General features: G+C 46.4%; 1 protein-coding gene and 1 long non-coding RNA gene across 3 annotated transcripts; one reads left to right on the forward strand and one right to left on the reverse strand.

Moving 5' to 3' along the window:
- The first annotated feature begins 1,797 nt into the window (after positions 1–1,797).
- Positions 1,798–3,034, forward strand: LOC135386297 (uncharacterized). The gene is made up of 3 exons (XR_010420658.1): positions 1,798–2,056; positions 2,538–2,694; positions 2,820–3,034. It is a non-coding gene; the product is annotated as an uncharacterized LOC135386297 (long non-coding RNA).
- Positions 2,594–21,863, reverse strand: LOC135386295 (uncharacterized). Of its 2 annotated transcripts, XM_064616123.1 has the most exons (5): positions 21,661–21,863; positions 20,965–21,059; positions 8,835–14,102; positions 8,660–8,767; positions 2,594–2,677 (listed from the first exon to the last, which is right to left on the reverse strand). In XM_064616123.1, exons 3-5 carry the CDS (start codon positions 14,080–14,082, stop codon positions 2,673–2,675), a joined length of 5,361 nt encoding a protein of 1,786 aa, XP_064472193.1. In that variant the 5' UTR covers positions 14,083–14,102; positions 20,965–21,059; positions 21,661–21,863; the 3' UTR covers positions 2,594–2,672. The 2 variants fall into 2 exon arrangements, with proteins under 2 accessions (XP_064472193.1, XP_064472192.1); XM_064616122.1 differs by lacking the exon at positions 2,594–2,677 and having other exon boundaries at positions 5,298–14,102; positions 21,661–21,861.
- Positions 21,864–22,020: the final 157 nt, after the last annotated feature.

Raw genomic sequence — 22,020 nt, forward strand, 5'->3', positions numbered from 1 at the left:
TACAGGCAGCGGAGAAGAAAAAGAAGGCAATTACCATTAAAAGCTACAGGAACATGGCTGAAGCACGCATGTGTTTGTCCCTTCTATGTTGTTCCAGCTTCAGAACATCAGTGCTTTCATGTTCCTCGAACTCTGCCACGGATGCGTGCCATGTCAAGCAGAGCAATGGTTGTTCCTCTTCTGAAACCAGGCAGGTCACCGCATAATAATGATTCCTTTCGCCCGATTGCCCTCACAAGCTGCGTTGCGAAGACAATTCGCATGGTTTTCCGCCGCTTGAACTGGTACCTGGAGAGCACGCGCTTTTTTCCTGAGGTGATGGCAGGATTTCGTCAGGGACGTTCAGCAATTAACAACGTACTCGATCTCGTCGCTGAAGTCCAACAAGCAAAGGCTGAAGGCAACCTCAGCCGACAATTTACGCAACATATATTCTCAGGAATCTCATAAGCGGCACCCACGCCCACCTAGCATCGTCGCGACGCTACAAGAGGCAGAAATAGGAGGTTGCGCCGCCTCATGGATCCAGGACTTTCTAGCTGACCGACGCATCTTCGTGCGCACAATGGAAGGTGACACCGCTTTCCATCCAGTCCGTCGTGGTGTCCCACAGGGAAGTGTATTGAGCCCTCTCCTCTTTAATGTTATAATGGCTTCGCTTCCCGCCCAGCTTCGTGATCATACCCGCATCCCTTTGTACGCAGACGACATCTGCATATGGACCTCTGCCACCCGTCGAGACACCGTCCAACGCCGGTTACAATGCGCCTTGGATTCTATTGTAGAATACCTTGCCGACCGAGGCTTATCGGTCTCTCCTGCTAAGACCGAACCACCTCACGAACTAACTATGGGTACTTCTCGTTGATAACTTCCCAGCAAACCATCAATATCCCACAGACCTCCCAAATTGGTCTCACACGTCACAGATGTCACGCGTATCCTCACAAAGTCCGCTGTATATCCACCATGAGACGTCACAAATATCCCCCAGTGAATATTCTGTGGATATACTACGAATATCACAGCAATGACATTTCTTTACCACACAAGGATTTATTGCGTCGATAACAGCCATTTCCAGCATTCTCAGACGTGGCAATTTTTGCATAAAAAGGTTATAAACTATCCTTAAATAAATCACTTCTCACTTCAGACATGTACAACAGAACAAATAAAAAGCTGTCACAGAATAAGCTGCTAGTCAACACCGACTGTTGGTGTAACGTGCACGTTGTCTAATGTTGACTAATGTTGAGCAATGTTGTATGTAGATAGATAGTGCTGAATCAACGCTATTTCAACTGTACCTGGTCAATGGTGGATTGTGAACATAAAGAACAACGTTGATTTTCCAAGAGCCACTCAACTAAAGATTTACGCAGCAAATATTTGCGTGGGTTCTACATTGTAACTTCAACATATTGTCAGCTTTTATCACGAACGGAAAAGTCGTTGCGTCTTTACTCGACATACTGCGCACCCAATTTGTTCATGTGCCGTTCGCATGTAGAGGAAGGCCTGTTTGATGTGGTACTTTCCTCACTCTCACTCACTCACTCTTTCCTCATAGTAATAATAATGATTTTATACCCTCATATCCATACCTTTTCTAATCATATTTGTAACGATTCATCACGTATCGCTCCTTAGCCAATAAACAAAAGAGAGAGAGAGAGAGAGAGAAAACAACATATTTTACCTTTTCCACGGGAATTATAATGATCGGTCACGTATGTTGAGGAATATAACAAGAATGAAGTTCCCAACAAGCGCGAGCCGAAGCGTAACGACGTCTGCCTCATCGCCATCGACGTTCTCCAACCGCCGTTTCAAACAGGCGAGGCGCGTCGTCGTAGCGGTTCGGTAGGATATGACATGTTACACGAAAGGGTCTTTGGAACCTCAGCCTCAGCATCATGCGTATTTTGTACTGGAATCTCGGGAGCATCGAGGCAGTACTGGCCAGTACGTCGAACAACTACGTTGTGCATAACAACGATTGCCGTGGTGTGCGAGAGCTAGCGTTCCTGTGTTCTCCGGCTTTGCAGTTAAGGTGAGTTCGTTCTTCTTTTTGCCTCACTGAAGATTTGTGCGTTGTTCTTTTTTCAACAATCACATGTGGTAGAGGTGTGGAGCAATGACAGCTTTGTATCTGAGTAAACAGCTGTAGTTTGCTTTACCTGCGGAGTCTGGTACGTATCACTGACGAACTCATGCGAACGGCGGAACTGTGTGAGATTGTGTGTGTACAGGTACAAAGTGCAAGTCCAATTCTTCACATCTCTTTGATTTAGGATTTGATTGGGGATGATGAAGGCAATTGTGAAGCAAATTCTATTAAGTATGCGCAGCCTGCTAGTAGATAAGCTTGGCTCAGCTACAGTTGTCTTTCATATAAACGATAGCAGTTGTGTTTTCACGTTTGACAGCACTGTTTTTCAAAGTTCCTTGTTTTTTGCATGACCGTTTATCTTTCTTAAATGTCACATGGACGCGATGTGACTCTAGATTAATAAAACATGACTGTTTTACAGTACCCACACACAACCATGGATAGCCTCACACATGTGTAAAGTTGCTGGTGTCTCTACAACACTGAAGAGCCAGGCATAAACCGGAAGACGTCGCTTGGGTCTGCCAGTGATTAGGCTGCTTCCGCATGTAACCATCTATACTGCAAGAGAAACTGCGGTAAGTCACTGTCTTGCATTTGTTCCCATTTTTTGTAGAGTGTCTGTTCTTTACGCCTATTTATGGCAGTGTTTGAGCTGCTATCCCAATAGATGGAATTAACTATGTTATTGGTTATCTTTCAGGGACGACGGTTGCCAAGTGGCGTAGCAATCACGTGATTATTATTATTATGACCATTATTGTCTTATTATGCGTCTTATCCGTGTCACCCTATATTGTTAATAATTAGCCTATTTATGTTGTAATATCATATTTTGTACTATTAGAAAGAGCGTTTCTTACAGTGCATGTAACATCACTGTACTTGGTTTGTGCTCAATAAACAAGAGTTCGTTGATACGAGGTTCTCTGTTGCAGAGTAGTATTTTCCGTAGAATAAGTAAAAATTGCAAAAAATGCTACAAAATACAATAATAATAATACGTCCTGTATATGTCCTCTATATGTCCAAATATCCCTGAGAGATTTTCCTGGAACCTTCCCTGGATCAGCAAATGTGGAAGAAATACGGGTCCTCTGTCTGTCCCAGAGACGTCAACGGGCTATTCAGCCTAGTCCCTGGGATATCCGAAAATCCGAAGTGGGATATCGTGTGGACGTTTCTGAGACATATATGGTTTACTGCGTTTTGGTTGTCAGATCTGGAATAAGTTACCAGAAAGCTTCCGTCATATCAACAATTACAGCGAGTTTAAACGGAAGACTAGAAGTCATTTTCTTTAAGTTTGTTGCTCTTTTTTTTTTTTTTTTGCAGTGTCGCAGGTTAAACTGCTTGGTGCTCCTCACTCTATACCTATATAACACTTCTTGTATTTATAGTTTGGACTGTCATATAGGGCTCGCCCTCACAGTCCTGTTCTGTTCTATGTATGTAGTATAGGAAACGATGAAGATCAATAAATAAATAAAATAAAACTCTGCAGAAAGGACACATTCATTTTTGTAAGGGGTCCCCTAGCCGCGCTTAGGAGAAATACAGGGGAATAATGTTTCGACTGTCCTATATACTTATGGCGAATTCGGGTGGTCATTTTATGGCAACACGGCCTAGCGCTCGGAAATTGCTAGGTCGGCTAACGAGCTGGATCACGTGACAGTTGCCACCCGAACTTGAGTGCCAGGGATCTAGCGGTTTCAGGATCAGGATCAGGCTCGCCTCATCCCTTTTGAATCAGGGCAGAGTTCGTACACTTGGATCACGCTAGGGGCATCGCGGTCGCCCGTCTTCGGGTTCCGTCGTCTGCTAAATTACGTGAACTTCGACGTGCGGGCCAATGAGAGCACTCGTCACCGTTGCAGTGCGGATGTGACGACACCGGATATAGTTGGGCAACCCGCTGCTCGATAGTTTCGAGACCGCGCGAAAAAAGTGCTAGCTGGCAAATTCTGGGCGCTCGGTAAGCGCCACGCGAACATGCGAGATTGCTTTGTTTCGACCAAGCGAACATGACTGTTCGGGATCTGGAAAAAAAGTTGCCACGAAATGACCACCCGAATTCGTCATTATGCTGCGAGGGTGTCCGCCTTGGCAAGAGTTGTGGACTCGGCATTACCATCAACTGTGGTTATCATCGCGACGTTTGTTTCGGTTTGATGCGATTATGTATAGTCGTATGCTGACCGATATCACGCGGATGCGATGCTGTTATCTCATTAACACACAAAGGTGGACACCAAATCCAATAAATTTGCCACTAGACTCCGTGCATCCTCATTTGTTTCATCAGAAATTTGAAAATGCCCCACAGAGCGAACGCGACCACCTTCGCGTGTATCAATGAGATAAAGTCACCGCATCCGTGCGATTCGGCCGACATACACCTTCACATAATCGCCGCAAACACAAACAAACATCGCGATGATAACCTACAGCTGAGGGTAATGCTGAGTCAACAGCTCATGGCAAGGCGGACGCTCCAGCAGCAACAGCGGGACAGTCGAAACACTGTTTTCCCTTTATTTCTCGTAAGAGCCGCTAGGGTTGCTCTCTCCCCGACTTTAGCTCCGCCAGTCGAAGTGGCGTTCCAGTTAACTCTGCTTCGAGCTGTACATTGGATTCCCGCACACTTAGGAACCGCTCACCCTTCCTCCTTTCCCGGTTAAACGGGGGAAGCGCGTGTCTTTTCAAGTATCCCGCTTTCGGTGGTTCTGGGCGCTCGGATGAAAAGAGCATTTGGGGGATATGAGTGACTGCCACCCGCGTGCCCAGATCAACCGAAAGCCCAGAAGCTCCGAATATTTTTTTCGGAGGAAATGAGCTTTTGGTTGATTTGGGACGTCGGTGGAAATGGGCGTTTGGAGGATATGAGCTGCTGCCTGTGCCACACGTGGCGACCTTTGTTCGTCTTCAGTGGAATCGTCACTTGAGAATTTCATAGTGATTGGGATTCGGGGAGAAATCGGGTTTAACCCGAATTGGTCGGAGGTCAGTTCGGGGGCCAGTAACCGGGCAGAATCGGGTTTAACCCGAAAAAGTAACTCCCTAAATATAAGCACAAGCCGTATGTGAACGAAAAGAATGTAAAAAGCGGAGCCAAGGTAAAGCTCGATCGTATCTTTGTTCATGCGTTATTTCGTCCTTGCTTGCCAAACCATCAACAGTCACCAACAAGATTTTATTGTTTCAGAGGTTGAGTTCAGTACAGAGTTGGAACTACGACATTTTCAATCTTCCATCGTACAAACTCTTCCGGAGACGCGTTAAGGTAATACTCCTTTTTTTTCTTTATTCACATCACATCACACCACATCACATCGTGATACTTTATGTTTCATTCGGCGTAATACTTGAAGCACGTATTCTCTGCCTTTACGTGGCTCTAAGAACTGCACCAGGTTGCATATCTCGCTAACGTCACAATGTGGAAGCACCGGTTTTATAATGTCACATAAATTCTCGTCATCAGCGCCTGCCATGAACATTGCCCAGTCACTTACGAGTGAATGCAAGAGAAACAGCTTTATCACCTTAATAATGCGCAACGTCCCCATGCCCCTGCGTTTGCGATAATAGCTCTCAGAATGTTCGAATAATTCATAGTGATCATACCGATCAAAAACAGTAGCATGGACGTTCAAATAAGGAAGTAAGTATAAAATAGAGTCACAGTCATTACACATCGTGATTGTGTTAGGAACACCTTGTTGAAATAAACCGCTTGAATGAGGATGAAGCAACTTCAATATTGAGAGGTGGCGTTCGTAGAGCCGAGTTGCGGAGTCTATCCATACATGCAGCCTCATACAAATAGCCTCAACGTCAGCAGGGAAATGTGGTATCAGCAGATTCACGACATTGTGTTGCCAGTACCGAACGGCCAAGCCAAGCGGCGTATCGAGCCACGTCTCACCTCCGCTGGTCGCGAACCGAATGAGAACACGTTTGGCAATGTCCACACGTCCTTTCATGGCACATTGATGCAGTAGTGTACGCTTCCCGCTCTCCACGGCCTCAAGATTAGAGTAAGGGAGAAGAAGCAGGAAAACGTTCGACGACTTAGCCCTGAAGAGAGGAGTCTCACCACGATCGCCCCTTTTGGAATCGACACGTACACGTTCCGGAGTTTTGTTTCTCTCCTCGCCGTGATAAACCAATGAGCAAAACTGACTGAGGATTATGCTTAAGAGATGGTGCAATTCCATTTCGATACACTCGCACAGCACAGACCTGTCGAGGCGATTTTCTGTCCTAATATTTCTACGTACTGTCGAAATCTGATCGTCCCACTTGATGCTGTCGTCCTTGTGACGCTCACATAGTATATCTAAGCGACGCCATGCACAGGTTATGTCGGCGTACATCAGCGGCGTCATGCCCAACAAGTCTTTACGGGGCAGCTTGTCAGTCAGTGGAAGGTTCTTCAAGGTCTCTGGGCTGGCATACAATGCTGCCACATGAAGCGGAGTTCTTCCATGCTCGTCAAGCATGTTCATACTTTCTTCATTGATATCCACAGAGTCACCATTGATGATGGCGGTATGAATCGAGCAACATGCAGCTCCGGAACTATCAAAGAATGTCAAGACTTGCGAGGACTTGTCCACGATGCGCTTCCTCTCTACATCAGCTTCATCGCCTGTAGAACTCAATTTTGAGTACGTATCTCTGAGGCGCCCCAAGATAGTAGCCGCGCTGTGCACAAAGGTACGGAATTTGCTGAGGACGCCGATGTTGTCACCCAGCTTAAAGGCTTCCAGAATACTTTCCCAGAATTTCAGATCGAGGACGTTCTGCTCTTCATCGTATTTCGAGTGTTTTGCGATCAAGTCGCCCAGGATTTCAAAGCTGTCTAACATCGCGTCCTCGAGACGACAGACAGGAAGGTCTTCTTGAGTTTTGGTCTGCTGGTAGCTGCATTGATCAGACTCTACCTCGGTGAGACTCTCGGATTCGACGTTATCTGTACCAACAATGCGTACGCTGAATCGAGTCCTGGACTTCGAACACGTTGTTGGTGTAATCAACATGAAGGGCTCAAGGTGTTTGTAGATGGCTTTCTCTAGGTAACGCAGGATGTCGAGGTATTGCTCGTAATTGCGTTGCTCTTCCATTCCTTGGGAAACCTTCTTGCTGGCAACGTCTATTGAGGTCTGTTGCTCAACAAACGTGGATGTGCTGCTGGGTGTCGGGCACGTGGCCCTGAAGTCCTTCAGGGCTGCAACGCTCATGGAGATGGCTTCTTCAAGACAACCGAGATGAACAATACAGCGTCCATAGGTAGCACCCGAGTACATGTCTCGAACAATTCTCGTAGTGTTGGGACTCCTTTTTGTGCTTACCTTGCAGGAGAGCAGCCGTGCCGTGAAGTACGCTTCAAATGTCTCGCTTACAAACACAGCGTGCCCATTGATTTCTCCATCAATAAAGCCTTGTCTCAAACGATTCTCAGGGACAAGCTTCATTACACGTGTCTCCAGTTCTTCCCGTTCTTCATCAGTCAGCACCTGCTTGCTGAGTTCGTCACCCAACGTAGCCATAGCAGCAAGGAGCTCGTGGTCATGGTAGAACTGTTTTCCCAACACATCATAGTCGTCTTGCACAGCGGGAAGGAGCACATCGTCACTTCTTTTTTCTTTTTTGTAAATCATGCACTTGTACTCTACAAGCTTTCTGAACAACGTTGCAATGTTTTCATTACAACCAGTTCGAATTTCGAGTGAAATCAAGAAATCATCCGGGATTTTGTCTTCTATTAGCCCCATTGTCATTCGTAGTAGGAGAGGATTTCGTGAAAGTTCTCGCCCCATCGCCAGCAATGCGACCTGCACCATTTGTCGTTTCAGGCATACTTCATCGCGAGCTGTTTCTAATGCCATTTTATCTTCGAGCGGACATAGCTCAAAGGGTACCACTTGTAAGGTGTCCTGTAACACAGTCTTGAAGACGTTGCGGCTGAAAATAAATACGGTGCATGCCTTTGTGCTTGTCAAGAGCTTTGTGACGAGGAGGACATTTTTCCGACTGCTTTCTTCGACTTCGTCAAACGCGTCAAAAAATGCTGTCACTTTGAAAGGGCTTCCAGTCTTGATGCTTCGTTGGAATAACATAAACTCGAGCCCTTTTTCTTTCACGCCACATAGCGCCGCAAATCGCATGAGTAGCCCGGGTGCATCACCTATTTCCAGCGATCTTAATGATCGGTTCATTTTCGAAAGGTCAACGTACAACACCCAGTTCTTCTCATTTTTCTCTTTGGTCATGTTGCACAGCCGAAGTGCAAGCGAAGTTTTTCCCATCCCTGGTAATCCGCAGACAACTACAACCCCCTCCTTGTTCACCAGATCAACCTCACTACAGGTATGTTTTCCTGTAACTGGAAGGTGACTCGTAGGACCATTGGACTTGATCAAGAGGAAGCTTTGGGATGAAGCGTCATACTGAAGTAGGTGCACGACTTTCTCTTTATAGAACTTCGTGTTCACCAGGACCCTATATTCATCAATGCTATCAAGATACACATACCTGTCAAACTTCTGTACGAAGTGAAAATAATAAATATGCTGTCCAGGAGGCAGGACACGTCGAATTTTTGAGATTTTATCTCCACAGAATGCAAAGGCCTCATCAGAGCTGGATGGAAGATTTTTGATGTCAACTGCATTACATCTGTGACACTTTCGCTCAACATAACACTCACGTTGGTCAAGTCGTGGAACAGGCATTCCTATATCAATCGTTTTGGCCTGGCAAGACAGTAAAGAGGTAACTTCATCGGGGATTTGAACGTCGTCATCTAAATCTAGCAGGTCTTCAAGCGACAGCAGTCTCGGAGAACCTTGGAAGCATATTCGCGATGTTCGCAGAATTTCACGTTTTGTGTCTTCCTTAACCGTGTCCAAATGGGCGCATGAAACATTCATGACCTTGTGAACGTTCGCGAGGAAAGGGTGCCCCTCAAGCCTTCGGACCATGTTCTTGACATTGTCTTCCTGTGCGAGTAATATCACCTTCGTGCCAGCCACTTCATTTAGCTCAATCAAGAGTTCGAGCATGTTCTGGATATCTGCGTCCTGATCACAAGTTATCAACACACACTTGCAACAGTTTGAAAGCAAAACATCTTGGAGCCTAGGGTTCCACTGCGAAGACATGAAAAACAGGTGCGTCTGCTCTGTAGACTTAACAGCGTTGTAAGCCATTATTTCTAGCACTGTCAAGTGCGGAGCCGTAAGGATGAGAATTGGAGCATCTGGAAGGTCACGGTAGTCGAGATCTCTCTTTAACTTCACCTGACGGTCTTCCGTTTGATCGGCGTGTCTAAGACGTCGATTTTCGACCTCGATTCTCGCTTGATCTCGCGTAGGGAACCTGTTTTTCGTGTAAGCGATCATATCGGGGATGACCACGTTCTTAAAGAAATCGAAGAGTTCTGGTGCTTCCTTCTCCAAAATGTTTTCACCCCCGGGGCTACCATACTGGGCGAGGAGATGAGGAACATAGGCAATTAGTTCTTCCTTATCGTGCTCTCTCGGCAAGTCTTTAAGAAGCGAGTCCATTTTATCTTGGTTCTTCCTGATGTTATATAGTATTGTGTCATAGAGCAGTTCCCTTTCCCTGTCTGTTAGCAAGTATGGCTTACCACCATTTCTGTAAACGAACTGGAGGGCCAAATGACCGAACTCGTGGGAAAGAGTTCCAAGAACTTCACCTTTATCCCTCTTAGCCGCGACGCAAATAGTTTCTGTCTCCAAATTAGCGAAACCATGGTTGGGGTTTTCCAGGGCCCCCTCGACTGTGTCAATGCTCTCCATATCGTAATTCAGGATGACGTTCACACGTTGTGATGTCCCTGATACACTGAGCATGGGCCTGAGCAAATCATTAGCCTGTAAGGCGTGATAGAAGTCATCTGTTCTTCGCTCGTTGTCTGCGGTTTCTGGGCGGCTTTCTGTGTGACTTCTCAGCGTTTGAAGCGTGTTGTCATCGTAGAACCGGTGCGTAAAGGCTTCAACGTTTGCGGTTTCGTGACAGCAATCTGCCGTTTCTTCGTCTCTCATGATGCACCCGTGTTCCCGTAGAAGGCGGTAAATGGACATCCTTTGTTTTTTAACCGCACGGTGGAGCGCTGTCTCGTCACTTGACGGATGCAGCCAGAGCTTGAGATGGGGGGCGAACTGGAGACACTTTTTGACACCATCAACATTCCTTTCATCTATGGCCTTGTGGATATTCGTTCGATTGTCTATCCATTTATCCGAAGACTCTTCGTCATCTGTAGGGCTAGTATCGGATCGCTGAGCGCTCGCAGTTTTCTCGCTTTTTCGGCAGCCGGTACTTAGACCAAACCACATGTGAATGAATTGCAACCCTCGTTGCACTTCATACAGGCCCGAGCGATTCGGGTCAGGTAGCACGAACATCAAGACGGCCCAGCACTGACATTTAGCTCCAGGGTGCGCGCATGCAGCCCTGTCGGTATTATCTACGATGGAGTGCGGAACGTGCTTTGTCACAGCAGTCCAGACGGCGTGGTTGTCGTTCTCGTATGGCACTCTGTGTCTTGTTTCATCTAGAACTCTAGAAATACGTTCTGTTTGCCAGCAATAGTGACAGCAGGAAGACGTAAGCCTTTTCAGTGCCACCGGTGACTCGACGTGAAAAAACAGTGCCTTACCAGAAGATCTACTAGGACAATAAACACGCTGTTCACGCAGAAGCCACTGTTGCAGATCCTTCAGCTCACGCTCAACGAAGTGCGGTGAAGAGTTGTTCACAGGTGCAATGCAGACACCTCCGTTACTACACTGAGAGCAGATTGAGTGCAGTCTAGTCCACTCGTGTAGTTGAAGCACATAGTCATACGGTGTAACACCTAACTTGTCTTTCTCTTCTAGTGATCTCGTTTCAGTAGAAGAAAGCACCGATATAGTGTCTTCGTCAGCATGCAGTGCGGCGATGTGCCATTGATTTCGTTCAAGCTTGTCACGGTCCTGGTCACGGGCACAATTTCTTAAATATGACACGTTTCTGTTCATAACGGCAAAATGAAATTCATTTGATTTCATTCCGAAGCTGTCGAAAAATCCCGTAACTCTTTTGCAACTACCTTGTCCATACATGCTGAATACGAAACGGTGCAAAGTATCGCTTCCACTGGAAGATATCTTGCCGAAGAGACGTTCTGCTGCCCAAAACTCTGCTATGCTTTGGGGACTGAACACAGGTCTATCGTCGCGTAGTCCGTCTAGAAGACCGTGCTTTAAGAGATTTTTTGATACTTTATTTAGAAGACTCATGGACTCTTTCTCGTCTTCATGCAGAAGATCTTCACACAATTTCTTATCGAAGACAGCCTTCATCGCGAGTGCACGGTGACTGCTGTAGAAATGTCCCTTCAAAATGACGTCATCGTCTTCCACGCAAGCTCTGCTAATGTCTTCTTTCTTTTTTTCTTTTCTGTGCTGCAAGTACCTATATTCTGTAGCCAGCTCGTAAATACTGAGGTACCTTTCGCTGCCAGTGGACTCGAATACCTTTCTTAGCACATCAGAATCAATGTCGTCAAAAACTTCTCCGTGATCTAGAGCTGCTACCATGCGGAGGAAAAATGGTATGCCTAGTAACGTTTCGTCATCCTTTAACAGGCGCCATACGTCTTGTAACCTATGCACAGCAGAAGGTTCTTGGTGTGTAACTGGACCCTGGGTTGTTCTCTCCTTGTACTGTTTAAGGAATGTCTCTTGTTCTTGCACCGTGAAAGGCAGAAGTTCGTAAGGTTCTGATGACAAAGCTTCTCGTAGTTCATCCTTGAACACAGACCGGCTGAAGACGAACACCTTGGAAACTTCTTTGCGAACCAGAACAAGAAGGTGTAAAAAGCGTAAGAGCTTTTTACGATCATCTTCGCACATTTCATCCACAGCATCCAAGATAAGCACAACCTTGAAAGGACTGCCTTCTCTGATGGTCTTCTTGAAGAGAGCAAACTCAAATCCAGCTTTTTTCACTCCGCATACTTCTGCGAAATTCTCTAGGTCACCGCAGGCATCTTCGGCATTCAGCGCCTTGAGCTTTTTGCTGACTTTCGGGAGGTCGACGTGGAGCACCCATTCTCTGTTTCCGCTTTCTTTTATCATTTTAGCTATTCTAGACGCCAGCCTAGTCTTACCCATTCCTGGGGCGCCGGTGACAGCAATGATCTTCTCATTTGTTTCCATTAAATGTGTCTCTTTGTAGGAGCTCCATCTCTGACACGTTCTCGTCACATAATATCCTTCGGTGTCTCTCCGTAATTGCGGACCTACATTAAGTTCGTTGGACTGGCACAAAGCCATAAAAGTGTCTTCATCCATGGCACTGAGAAGACTGTTGAGATCCGTCTCTTCCCATTTTGAGAGTCTTTCGCGGGAGCCCTGGAAGTTGATCCAGGAACGCCTCAAAACGTTCCTTTTACAGTCTTCCGCAACGTTTAGAAAGCAAGCTTTCCTCTGTTCATGTGACACCGTGTTGATACTCAAAAATGACTGTCTTCTCAATGTTTTCGCTACGAGATCCATCTGTTCGTTCGTAGTGAGGTGAATAACTCTCGTTCCCCGCGTTTCACTTAACTCGCTTAAGATGTCTGCCATTCGGTCGCAGCTGTCTTCTGGTACAGCGTTACTTGGGTTGCTGAGGAGCACAACGTCGCACTTGTCCTTTGACAACAGCGTTTCCACCGCATCGTTCCACTTTTGTGCTTCGAGGAACAGGTACGACAGTTTCGTTGCCTTCAGGAGGTCGTGAACCATTACTTCCAGGAGAGTCAAGTTTGGAGCGGTGAGTACGAGGAGCGGGACGTCCACCAACTCTTCTTGGCTAGGGACCTCCGTAAAGGTGACCCCAAGGTCATCAGTCTTGCAAGCTTTGCCTAATTTTGCATTTGTATGGCTCGTTTTCTTGTCATCTATTTCACCGCGAAATCTGATGAGGTAATTTTCCATGTCCGGAATGAAAACACTCTTGAAATGTTGGAACAAGCTCGGTGCATTCTCGTTCAGACGATTAACACCGCCATGCCCATATTTCGCGAGAACGTGTGGCACTCTCACGATCAGCTCCTCTTCCGATTTTTCGCTTTCGAATGCGTCTCTCAAGATAATTTCTTCAGGGTTTCTTCCCATCGTCTCTTCAAGGACACTCTGATAGTGCTCTCGACCCTGACGATCGTCCGACCGATAAGGTTTGCCTCCATTTTCGTAAGCCAAGGAAACTGCCAAGTGGCACAGTTCATGTGCCAATGTACCGAGAACGTCCCCTCGATTCCTGTTTGCCGCGATATAGATAGTATGTCTCTCGGGATCGGTCAATCCATAAGTCTGTTCATTACGCAGCGCGGCCATGCACTGAACATCTTCTCTGGCAAAATCAAAAAAGATGCGTAGGTACCCTGATGTAGCTGCTACTTGGAGAACCGTTCTTATCAGGGCATCTCCATCAAGTTCCCTGTACAGGCTGTCGACTTCCTCGGTAAAGCCATCGTGAGGTGGTACGCTGAAAGACCTACTTTTGAGGTAGTCCACGTGAGCGTCCTGGTTACGCCGTGCGAAACGAGTTAACTGGTACTGAAGCTCCGATTTTTGTATTGGTCCTACGTCATCAAAGCATTTCATTCGTTCCCTGGCATTTTTGAACTGACACCCGCGGGACAAGAGAAGGCAGTAGACATCAAATGCCTTCTGTCTAATTGCTTGGCACATTGCAGAAGGTCTGGACTGTGTGTCATGGTCAGGCCATATCCTCTCGACATGAGCGGGTACAGCATCAAGGCAGCGTTTCACCCTTTCGATGCAACGTTCTCTGGACGCTCTGGAGAAACCTCTTTCTCGTATTGCGACGTGCACCTCTTTTTGAAGGTCTTCAAGGGCTGCCATCTCACCGACGACGACGCCAGCTGATGCAGCAGCCATGGTAAGTCAGTCCGTAGGGCCTGTAATTGAACGGGAAAATTGGCAAGACATAGGAGTCATGAAATAGAGCTGGCTTAAAGAAGCAATGAGGTGACATTTAACATGACATTTAAGCTCGAAACCATGCTTCGTCTGTCAAGCTGTCCACGAGCGGTCACCATGCAAAATATAAATTATAAAATGCGCCGCGATATATGCCTGCCGAATGGGATTTATAAAAACAGTCGATGAAAGTAGCCGCGGACGGCCTACCCGATCCTCGCGATCACGTAGAGAAGGGCCCGCGCCTTTGTTCTTTGTTTCGTCTTCGCAGCTCACGCGCCGCTCGCTTATACATGCTTGCGCTGTGCCAGGGGGGTCGGACTCGCTCAAAAAAGCGTGACCACGCGGGAGCTGCCATCCGTTGGTCATGGAAGGTGTTGCCTTCCGTTGGCTGCTTCATTCCGCTAAACTTGACGTGCTCGTTTTCCTAAATTGATCACTTGCTATCTAAATTCGGCGTACTATGTGCGTATCTCATATGTATTTGTTAAATAAATAAGCAGTGAATATCTTCCCACTACGCCAGTTGCTTGTGTGCTGCCGTTCGTTCGTGACTTTATTATCACGAAACTCGGCAGACCAGAGCATGGAATGGCGGGTGGTTTCGTTTTTGCCATTTCCGGTCCCCGTTGGTTCGCAGAGCAGCATGAAAATGGCAGTGTACTGTGTGTATTCACTGCCTTCGGAAATACATGCCTATATTTGTTACGGTGGGTGCAAGCCAGTGAATTATAAAAAGGGGGAAAAGCCATTAAAAAAATAAGTAAATGATGCTAGACGTGTTTGAAATTCAAACTTACAGATTAAAATGGCTTCTATGGCTGCACGTAGAGAAACATATACTCATTGAACGATGCGACAGCACCAGAGGACACGTGTTTCGCCGTGTTTGCGGCTCGTCGGCCCTGGGTAGCTGCGCATCGTTCGTGATTGGCAAACCAGGGGTCACTCAGCGAGCGACATACACTTGGGAGGGTGACTGAGCACTCCTCAATGCCACAGTGCAAGCCAGTGAATTATAAAAAAGGGGGAAAAGCCATTAAAAAAATAAGTAAATGATGCTAGACGTGTTTGAAATTCAAACTTACAGATTAAAATGGCTTCTATGGCTGCACGTAGAGAAACAGATACTCATTGAACGATGCGACAGAATCAGAGGACACGTGTTTCGCCGTGTTTGCGGCTCGTCGGCCCTGGGTAGCTGCGCATCGTTCGGGATTGGCAAACCAGGGGTCACTCAGCGAGCGATATACACCTGGGAGGGTGACTGAGCACTCCTCAATGCCACAGTGCAAGCCAGTGAATTATAAAAAGGGGGAAAAGCCATTAAAAAAATAAGTAAATGATGCTAGACGTGTTTGAAATTCAAACTTACAGATTAAAATGGCTTCTATGGCTGCACGTAGAGAAACAGATACTCATTGAACGATGCGACAGCACCAGAGGACACGTGTTTCGCCGTGTTTGCGGCTCGTCGGCCCTGGGTAGCTGCGCATCGTTCGGGATTGGCAAACCAGGGGTCACTCAGCGAGCGATATACACCTGGGAGGGTGACTGAGCACTCCTCAATGCCACAGTGCAAGCCAGTGAATTATAAAAAGGGGGAAAAGCCATTAAAAAAATAAGTAAATCATGCTAGACGTGTTTGAAATTCAAACTTACAGATTAAAATGGCTTCTATGGCTGCACGTAGAGAAACAGATACTCATTGAACGATGCGACAGCACCAGAGGACACGTGTTTCGCCGTGTTTGCGGCTCGTCCGCCCTGGGTAGCTGCGCATCGTTCGGGATTGGCAAACCAGGGGTCACTCAGCGAGCGATATACACCTGGGAGGGTGACTGAGCACTCCTCAATGCCACAGTGCAAGCCAGTGAATTATAAAAAGGGGGAAAAGCCATTAAAAAAATAAGTAAATCATGCTAGACGTGTTTGAAATTCAAACTTACAGATTAAAATGGCTTCTATGGCTGCACGTAGAGAAACAGATACTCATTGAACGATGCGACAGCACCAGAGGACACGTGTTTCGCCGTGTTTGCGGCTCGTCCGCCCTGGGTAGCTGCGCATCGTTCGGGATTGGCAAACCAGGGGTCACTCAGCGAGCGATATACACCTGGGAGGGTGACTGAGCACTCCTCAATGCCCCTGGTTTGCCAATCCCGAACGATGCGCAGCTACCCAGGGCCGACGAGCCGCAAACACGGCGAAACACGTGTCCTCTGGTGCTGTCGCATCGTTCAGTGAGTATCTATATATATATATACATATATATATACTACAAAATTGAGGTTCGAACGACCAGGATGTCGAATATAGATAGGGGAGAAAAGACACCAGAGACTGAAGTAGGGAGTAGGGGAAAGTTATTTATTAAGTTGGCATTTAAACTAAGGGTCTGGGGGAGTCTACGTTTCGGCGGAAGCTCCGCCTTCTTCGGGACTGAGACGAAAATCTATGTACAACGTCTTTTAAAAGGTTACAAAAGTGTCGTCACAGCTGGTACAATTCCACTGCGAGGCAGTCGTCAGTGAGTCATGTTCTGGAAGATTCCGGAAGGTTCCTGGGTCATCGGCCGGGGAGATTACGTGTCAGAGCCTTGGGTTCCAGAAAGGCCTGGGGTCGCGCTCGTTGAAAACCTGTTGTCCGGGGTGTTCTTAGCGTCATTGTGTCCAGCTGTAAAGAAAAGAAGAAAAGAGGCAGCGGGCACTCCGAGGACATACAGAAAAAAAAGTTATCCGGATATGCTTCTTACAGTTGATAGCACTCCTTTATCCTCATTTATTAGAGATTGGAATTTGTAGATCAAGTACGATTCGCGTTGCTCTCTGCAGCGATCGGATGTGAAATTTGACTCTAGAATAAAAAGTGCGACGTTATTAATGGAATGACCGGGTCGACTAAAATGGCGAGAAACCGGGAGGTACCTTTTTTCGAAACATCTGATCGGTGGTTATTGAATCGAATCCTAAATGAATTTTTACTTTGACCTACATATTGCGCGGAGCATGTTGTACATTGGATGATATAAATAATGTTACTGGAGTTACAGTCAAAGTCGCCGTTGATTTTAAGGGAGAAGTCGGAGTTTGTACTCTTGACCGCTGCCGTGCTTTGCATTGATTTGCATATTTGGCATCTTTTACCATTGCATGGATGGCATCCCACCGTAGGTGTTAATGGTTTGGGAACTTTGGAGTTCACTAGTCTGTCTTGGAGGTTGCGGGCAGGTCTGTAGGTAACTCTTGGCTCCTCGGCAAATATTTGTCGTGTCCGTTCAGATTGCAGAGGGATGCTATGGTGGCGGTGGACGATACTGTTAATATTACCCGCGCCTGCACCAAAGGTAAGAACAAGGTTTACGCGGTCGCCCTTGGGTTCGTTGTTGCGTTTACCGAATAAGTTCCTCCGGTCTGTTTGTCGTGCTTTGGACAGAGCGTCTTTTACTAGACTGGGTGGAAAATTACGATTAACGAAGGTCTGCTCTAATTCCTCGAGGTTTTTGTTTAGAACATCGTCGTCCGAGCAGATCCTCCTGTATCGGAGTGCCTGGCTATAAGGAATGGCGAGTTTAGTATGGCGCGGGTGGCAACTGTTAAAGGAAAGGTACTGCTGAGCATCAGTTGGCTTTCGGTACAGGTCAGTGGAAAAACCCTTCTCGGTTAAGGTTAGTGAACCTTAGTAAGTGAACCCGACATTCCCCCTCGATGATAGACTTTCCCGTCAGTGGAATAACATCGTTCAAAATGCCTCTACTGCGCTCATAGATGTACTAATCTCTCATTGCGATGACTCTATTAACGAACTTTCTCGGGAAGCGAAAATCATCCACGATACCACGACATTATCCGACGCCCATCAAGAAGAATTGTCAAAATTTTGCAGGTCCCGTGAACAGTTCGTATAGGGAACTAAACGCAAAAAGCTTGCCAGGGACGGAGTATGCTCACCTATTTTAGCTGATAGTAATGAAACGCCCCCAGAAAGTATATCGGTAAATAAACAACCTCTACTCAATTATTACTGCCCCAACTTCCACGTGACCATGATGGTGAATTGGATGGTGCGGCCTCTTCCGTCCAACAACCTGTAACTGTATCACAAAACGTTGTGAACTTGTCATCCCGCACCCTCACCGACTCAGAATTCTCACTTCTAAATCGGGGTCTGTCATTCTGCCCCAACAACGCTAAACTAAATGAATATCAACTCCATCTGGATTTGGACCATTTCGCATGACGTATGCGCCTAAAAGAATATTTTTTCGACAAACCTAACTCCAATCCGAATCCCTTTAAACCAACTTCTGATTTCACACCCGATGCCAACCGCGACAAAGCCCTGGATATGTACATCAAAGCTGTTCAAAGGGATGTACTTGGCGCATACAACAATCTATGTAACCGCAAAACTAAACCAAATTTAACAGCAGCTGAGCAGCGCAGCCTCTCCGACTTACAGAACCCTGGCGATATCATTATCAAAAGGGCAGACAAGGGAGGGGCAATCGTGGTGATGGACAAACAGGACTACCTTAACGAGGGCTTCCGACAACTGGGCTGTAACACGTTCTATGAGCCGCTTCACAGTGATCCAACAAATAAGATAGCTGCCGAAATCACCAAAACCCTAAAATCCTTAAAAGCGCGTGAAATAATCGACTCCTGCCTATATGAATTTCTAGCCCCCCAAAACCCTAAACCAGGCAGGTTCTACATGTTACCGAAAATCCATAAACCAGGAAACCCAGGGCGACCTATAGTTTCCTCACTCGGCACCGCCACTGAGAAAATTTCTAGCTTCGTTGACCACCTCCTTAAAGATATACCCCGGGGGGGTATATCTTTAAGGAGGTGGTCCCCGATTACCCCGATTACCCTCATATATTAAGGACACCAACCATTTCCTCGAAATACTTAGCAAATGTGAACCACCCAATGCAAGCTTGCTTGTAACGCTAGACGTTACCTCCCTTTACACTAACATCCCACATGAGGATGGCGTGCTAGCAGCGGAGGCGGCGTATCTGAAGTACTCCGATCGCGCGGTTGACCCATCTGTATTACCAACTCTACTCAACTTGATCCTCAAAAATAATAACTTCGAATTTGACGGCCGCCACTATCTACAAATAAATGGCACAGCTATGGGAACTAAGATGGCACCAACGTACGCAAATATTTTCATGGGTGCACTAGAGGAAAAATTTCTAGCCGTGCGCGACAAAAAACCTAGTCTATACAAACGCTTCTTGGACGACATATTCATGGTTTGGCCACACTCCGAAGAAGATCTCACAGGATTCATTCGCGATTTCAACCTGGTACACCCCGCCATGAAGTTCACCCACTCCTTCTCGGCAACGACTGTTAATTTCCTAGATGTAAAAGTAACCTTAACCGAGAAGGGTTTTTCCACTGACCTGTACCGAAAGCCAACTGATGCTCAGCAGTACCTTTCCTTTAACAGTTGCCACCCGCGCCATACTAAACTCGCCATTCCTTATAGCCAGGCACTCCGATACAGGAGGATCTGCTCGGACGACGATGTTCTAAACAAAAACCTCGAGGAATTAGAGCAGACCTTCGTTAATCGTAATTTTCCACCCAGTCTAGTAAAAGACGCTCTGTCCAAAGCGCGACAAACAGACCGGAGGAACTTATTCGGTAAACGCAACAACGAACCCAAGGGCGACCGCGTAAACCTTGTTCTTACCTTTGGTGCAGGCGCGGGTAATATTAACAGTATCCTCCACCGCCACCATAGCATCCCTCTGCAATCTGAACGGACACGACAAATATTTGCCGAGGAGCCAAGAGTTACCTACAGACGTGCCCGCAACCTCCAAGATAGACTAGTCAACTCCAAAGTTCCCAAACCATTAACACCTACGGTGGGATGCCATCCATGCAATGGTAAAAGATGCCAAATATGCAAATCAATGCAAAGCACGGCAGCGGTCAAGAGTACAAACTCCGACTTCTCCCTTAAAATCAACGGCGACTTTGACTGTAACTCCAGTAACATTATTTATATCATCCAATGTACAACATGCTCCGCGCAATATGTAGGTCAAAGTAAAAATTCATTTAGGATTCGATTCAATAACCACCGATCAGATGTTTCGAAAAAAGGTAGCCTCCCGGTTTCTCGCCATTTTAGTCGACCCGGTCATTCCATTAATAACGTCGCACTTTTTTTCTAGAGTCAAATTTCACATCCGATCGCTGCAGAGAGCAACGCGAATCGTACTTGATCTACAAATTCCAATCTCTAATAAATGAGGATAAAGGAGTGCTATCAACTGTAAGAAGCATATCCGGATAACTTTTTTTCTGTATGTCCTCGGAGTGCCCGCTGCCTCTTTTCTTCTTTTCTTTACAGCTGGACACAATGACGCTAAGAACACCCCGGACAACAGGTTTTCAACGAGCGCGACCCCAGACCTTTCTGGAACTCCAAGGCTCTGACACGTAATCTCCCCGGCCGATGACCCAGGAACCTTCCGGAATCTTCCAGAACATGACTCACTGACGACTGCCTCGCAGTGGAATTGTACCAGCTGTGACGACACTTTTGTAACCTTTTAAAAGACGTTGTACATAGATTTTCGTCTCAGTCCCGAAGAAGGCGGAGCTTCCGCCGAAACGTAGACTCCCCCAGACCCTTAGTTTAAATGCCAACTTAATAAATAACTTTCCCCTACTCCCTACTTCAGTCTCTGGTGTCTTTTCTCCCCTATCTATACATATATATATATATTGTTGTTGTTGTTTATGCTTTTGTTCTTTTTTTTTTTTTTTTCGTGATATGAATGTGCTGAGGAACTGAGGAATTTACCGAGAAGTTTCATTGCGCGCAGCAACAGCGATCTCGCCCAGCGAGGCACATCTCCTAGCGAGTACGACCGGTCGAGATGCAGGATAGGTAGACAACTGCAAAAAGCAAAAAAAAAAAAAAAGAGGAAAGGTTAACTGCATAACTATTCTGCATTCCGAACGTATACTGATTACAGAAGGTGATATATATATATGCATTGATATCTATATTCTAGGCGCCTCAAACTCAAATCGGGTCGCTCTGACCTTAGACCACATCATGGAGGGCTGCACAGAAAAAAACTTACAGCAATTACAATAAAATGCCCCGATATACCATAGAATATATATATATACACACAAAACAAGATAAAGTTGTTGTTGTCAAGCATCACGCATCTGCGCATTCTTTGGATGTGTATGACGGCGCGGGGGGAGTGATCTAGGCCGCGCAACTGTTTTTTTTTTTTTTTTTTGCTCGCAATACTCATTGCATTTTGTTCCCTATACCGTTATACTTCAAGCGCCACAAGTATTACAAGTAAATGCGTAGCTCTATTGCGGAAGAAAAAGCCCGACACAGAGGAACACAATAAGACAACATTATCTTGTCAAAACTGCAGTCTCTCAAAAAAAAAAAAAAAAGAAGAAGGGAAAGACAGATATTGGCGGGGTATCGAACCAACTTTTTTTTTTACTGGTAAACAAACACACTCACGCTTGCACTAGCAGTTTTCTGCTGGTCAGGTACAGCATCCTTTCGTCCTTTCAATAGTATATTCTTTACATCCTGAACTTACGTGGCAACTCAGACATCTCACTAAATCCTTGCCGTCTGACTAACGCAGCTCCGTACGTGTGGTGCGGTTATGTGCAAAGTCCCCAACCACGTTGAACAATGCGATCCTGATATCCCGGCCAGCTAAGTTGCTCTGATATGGCACGGGGTTGAGAGGGGGGGGGGGAGGGGACACAGTACAGGTAAGCACTCACAGATAGTGTGAATGTCGTATTGGCAAACCACCAAGGCGTTGCTTCTTATCCGGGATAAGTAGGAAAGGGATTTCAAAAACGCAGT

The sequence above is a fragment of the Ornithodoros turicata genome, chromosome 2 (assembly GCF_037126465.1).
Source record: "Ornithodoros turicata isolate Travis chromosome 2, ASM3712646v1, whole genome shotgun sequence".
In the NCBI taxonomy this organism is placed as follows: domain Eukaryota; kingdom Metazoa; phylum Arthropoda; class Arachnida; order Ixodida; family Argasidae; genus Ornithodoros; species Ornithodoros turicata.